General features: G+C 39.7%; 1 protein-coding gene across 3 annotated transcripts in view; it reads right to left on the bottom strand.

Annotated features, from left to right (window-relative positions):
* LOC106522225 (actin-binding LIM protein 1-like) overlaps positions 1 to 3,411 on the bottom strand; it is a gene marked incomplete in the record, with an annotated part of 50,230 nt that overhangs the window by 23,027 nt on the left and 23,792 nt on the right. For all 3 annotated transcript variants that reach the window (XM_014015158.1, XM_014015157.1, XM_014015159.1), the window contains 2 exon segments: positions 721 to 830; positions 2,108 to 2,291. In XM_014015158.1, coding sequence (XP_013870612.1) covers positions 721 to 830; positions 2,108 to 2,291 — 294 coding nt within the window.

The raw sequence follows: 3,411 nt of genomic DNA, 5'->3' as shown, positions 1-3,411 counted from the left end.
GTTTCTGTTTCTACCACGCAAAAAAGTTTAAAAAGGCTTTATTTTCATTTGTACTGTTTCAAATTAATTTTTACAGTTTTTTTGTATTTGACACATTTAAACATATTTATTTTTTTTATTTTATGCCCACAATTTTATTTATTGAATTGTCTATTTTTGGTCATTGTTTATGTTTTAAAAAAAAGTTATTTTTGTGTTGACCGTTGTATTTGTTCAAATAATTGCAGGGCAGGTTACAATATACAAAAATGTTTGTCATAATCATGTCTTGTGATTATTTGACAGGAGTTTTACTTATAAACTGTAAGTGTATTTAATTTAGTTAATACAAATCAAAACAAGATTTAGAATAATTATCATTTTGATCCATTCATTGGTAATGTAACTGGGCCTCGTGCCTCTTTATGTTCAACAAATTGGACACCGAGGTCAAAAAGGTTAAGAACCCCTGGTCTAGAGCACTGCTACAATAACTATGCTGAAGAAAAGAATCTGATATTTCTGTAGATTATTTTGAGTTTCTATCAGAGAGATGAAGAGTCAGAGTTTATATATTGTTTCAATAAACAAAGATCAGAAAGTTTTTTTCCTAAAGAGTTCCCCTTTGATGTCACTTCCTGTTTCACTGACTAATCCAAGTTCGATAGAAAATATTAAGTTTGTGATGTTTTCTTTGACTTTCTGATTTAAAACAAAAGGCGAAGGTGTGTTTCTACTCACTGCTGGAGCCCAGGATGTCCTTCGGTCCCGGAGACATGGGCTCGACGCAGTACTGACACAGACAGTCCTTCCCGTTAAAGGTCACCCTGTCCCCGGCAGGAAACGGTCGTCTGGAAGACAACCAGTCAGCAGATCAACAGGAGCTGTCAGCCCTCCATTCACTTGGCTGCAGGTCTTGTGACAAGGCTGAAGATGACGAGGCCGTGTGACGAAGACGTGTGTCAACGCCATCCACCCGAGGACAGTTGGATGAGCTGGACGTGCGGCGTCCTACTGTACAACTGAAACATCCTCATCTTCATTCGTCACGACACGTCGGGACAAAAAACTCATCCCTTGTGAGTCGATGATTTATGATTCTTCGTGGGCGTTAATGACAAATTCTCTGATTTTGTGATTGTTTTGGAGTGAGGAATGATCATGAATGTAAAAACAAAACTTGGCTCCACATATTGTGCATTTTCTCGTATTCACACAAAGTCAGTTATATTAATAAAAACTAAAAAAGTTATCTCTGATTTGAGGTATTTTAACAGTTTTATCACTTGATTTCAGTTTATTGCAGTTCACTTTATATAAAACCCCAACTGAAGGATTTAAAACAGTGATGTGCGGTCACTAGAGGCTGAAATTAAATTCTATTATATTATTAGTTTAATTACAGAAAAAATAATATAATACATTAAATAGTTATATTTATTTTGTGCTTTGTACCATAAACTAATTTTCCATTAAGGCAAACAATTTCGAATAGTATTGTATTGAAAATCACTGTATTTTCTCACTTCCTGTTCAAATACCAGGATGGGACAGACCATGCAGCTGCAAGCTCCGCCTTCACTTGGATTGCGCAATCCCTCCCTGCTGCATGTCACGCAGTGAGAGTTGGGTTGCCAGTAAAATGTTTTTAAATACTTTTAAGATATGCTCTGAATTTCCACAGTTTAGCTGATGTTAAATATATCTGTGAAGAGGCTGGAGGAGAGGCTGCTGCAGGGGCTTGTGAGCCCAGAGATCACTCTGAGCTGCAGAAGAAGTAAAGGTTACATTAGCTACAATTTTATGGTTAGAAAATCAAGTTGTTATAATTGTAACTAGTTTTTAACTCATGCCAAGTTATTTTAATGGGACATTCAGTGGAAGCAGCAGGTAAAGAAGAACCACATCACAGCTGAGACAGCAGGGATAACTTGTTAATTTCTATCAATCATATGGTGTTGTACATCTGATAAACTGAGTGTCTCACCAGCRATGAACCTCACTGATTTAAAAGCATATACAGACTAAATTTGTCACCTGTTGGAGCCAGCCGTACTTCTGCAGCTCATTGTTGTAAATCCGAGGTTTATTAGATAAAGCAGCGACGTGAATGTGGAGGATGACTCACTTGCAGACGGTGCAGACGAAGCAGGCAGGGTGGTACGTCTTGCCCAGGGCAGTGACGACCTCTCCCTCCACYAAGTCCCCGCAGCCATTGCAGCGGGTGCCGTGCATGCGCTGGTAATCCAGCATGCACAGATACTCTCCATTCTTCATGAAGAACCCTCCCTGGGCGAGGTCGCAGCCGCACACTGCCAGGGACACACAAAGCATCGTTCCCGTTTAGTTCTGTGGCTCTTTAGAAACACCGGAACACATAGAGCCGGGGAGGAGTCTGGTCCTGGTCCTCGAGGGCCGCTTGTTTCCCTGCTCCAACACCCGAGTCAGTGGTTGAATCACCTCTTCACATTCTGCTTTCTGTCCACTCTTTAAATCAGGTGTGTTTGAACAGAGAAACATCTAAAATCTCCAGGATAAGGGCCCCCGAGGACCACCTTAGAGGCTCAACAATCAACAGTTCTTCTCAGGAAACGGCCTCGTTCTGTTTCTTAAAGATAACTGGCTCAAAATATGATGAGCTAAACATCCCCAAACTAAGTTCCTGCTCCATCCTACATCACTCTGTGTGAGGTAAACACTCAAAACGATGTCTCATAGAAAAAACAATGGACAGGTATTTGCAACGGAATTATGTGGCACCAAATCTAAATAGTGTCACTTATACGTTTTTATTATTTAGCTCACTTCCTGAGAGTAAAGCCCGAGTTCAAAAAACTTCCACTAACATGTTGTTGCTGTTATTTAGCTCACTGTTCCTAAATTTAGCTAATTTTTTTACTAAATGTTAAATATTATATGTAAGTATTAAATCCTAAATCTAAATATTAAAGTTAAATCTTTAATGTTGTGGCTAAATATTAAAACTTACATTTAAGTATTTCAGAATGAAACACAGCCTTTGTCTTTGGTGCGAGACTTTTGTCGCGATGTCATCATCTTGCGACAAAAAACAATCGCTAACCCTGCTAACTCGCCTAACTCTCCTAATGCTGCTAACTCGCCTAACACTGCTAACTCTGCTAACGCTATCTCTCCTAACGCTGCAAACTCTGCTAATGCTACTAACTTTTCTACTGCTGCTAACTCACCTAACACGGCTAACACTTCTGCTAACTTGCCTAACTCTGCTAACTCTCTTAACACTGCTAACTCTCTTAACTTTACTAAAGTTGCTAATGCTGCTAACGCTTAACACTGCTAATTCTACTAACTCTCATGACGCTGCTAACTCCTAAAAGGCTCGACACACGGGAGGCGACGTCGCTCGCTCTCCATTCATTTCCTATGGAGCCTGTGCGGTGAGGCGACAAT

The sequence above is a fragment of the Austrofundulus limnaeus genome, unplaced genomic scaffold (genome assembly GCF_001266775.1).
Source record: "Austrofundulus limnaeus strain Quisiro unplaced genomic scaffold, Austrofundulus_limnaeus-1.0 Scaffold123, whole genome shotgun sequence".
In the NCBI taxonomy this organism is placed as follows: domain Eukaryota; kingdom Metazoa; phylum Chordata; class Actinopteri; order Cyprinodontiformes; family Rivulidae; genus Austrofundulus; species Austrofundulus limnaeus.
This window is presented reverse-complemented; position numbering and strand designations above follow the sequence as displayed.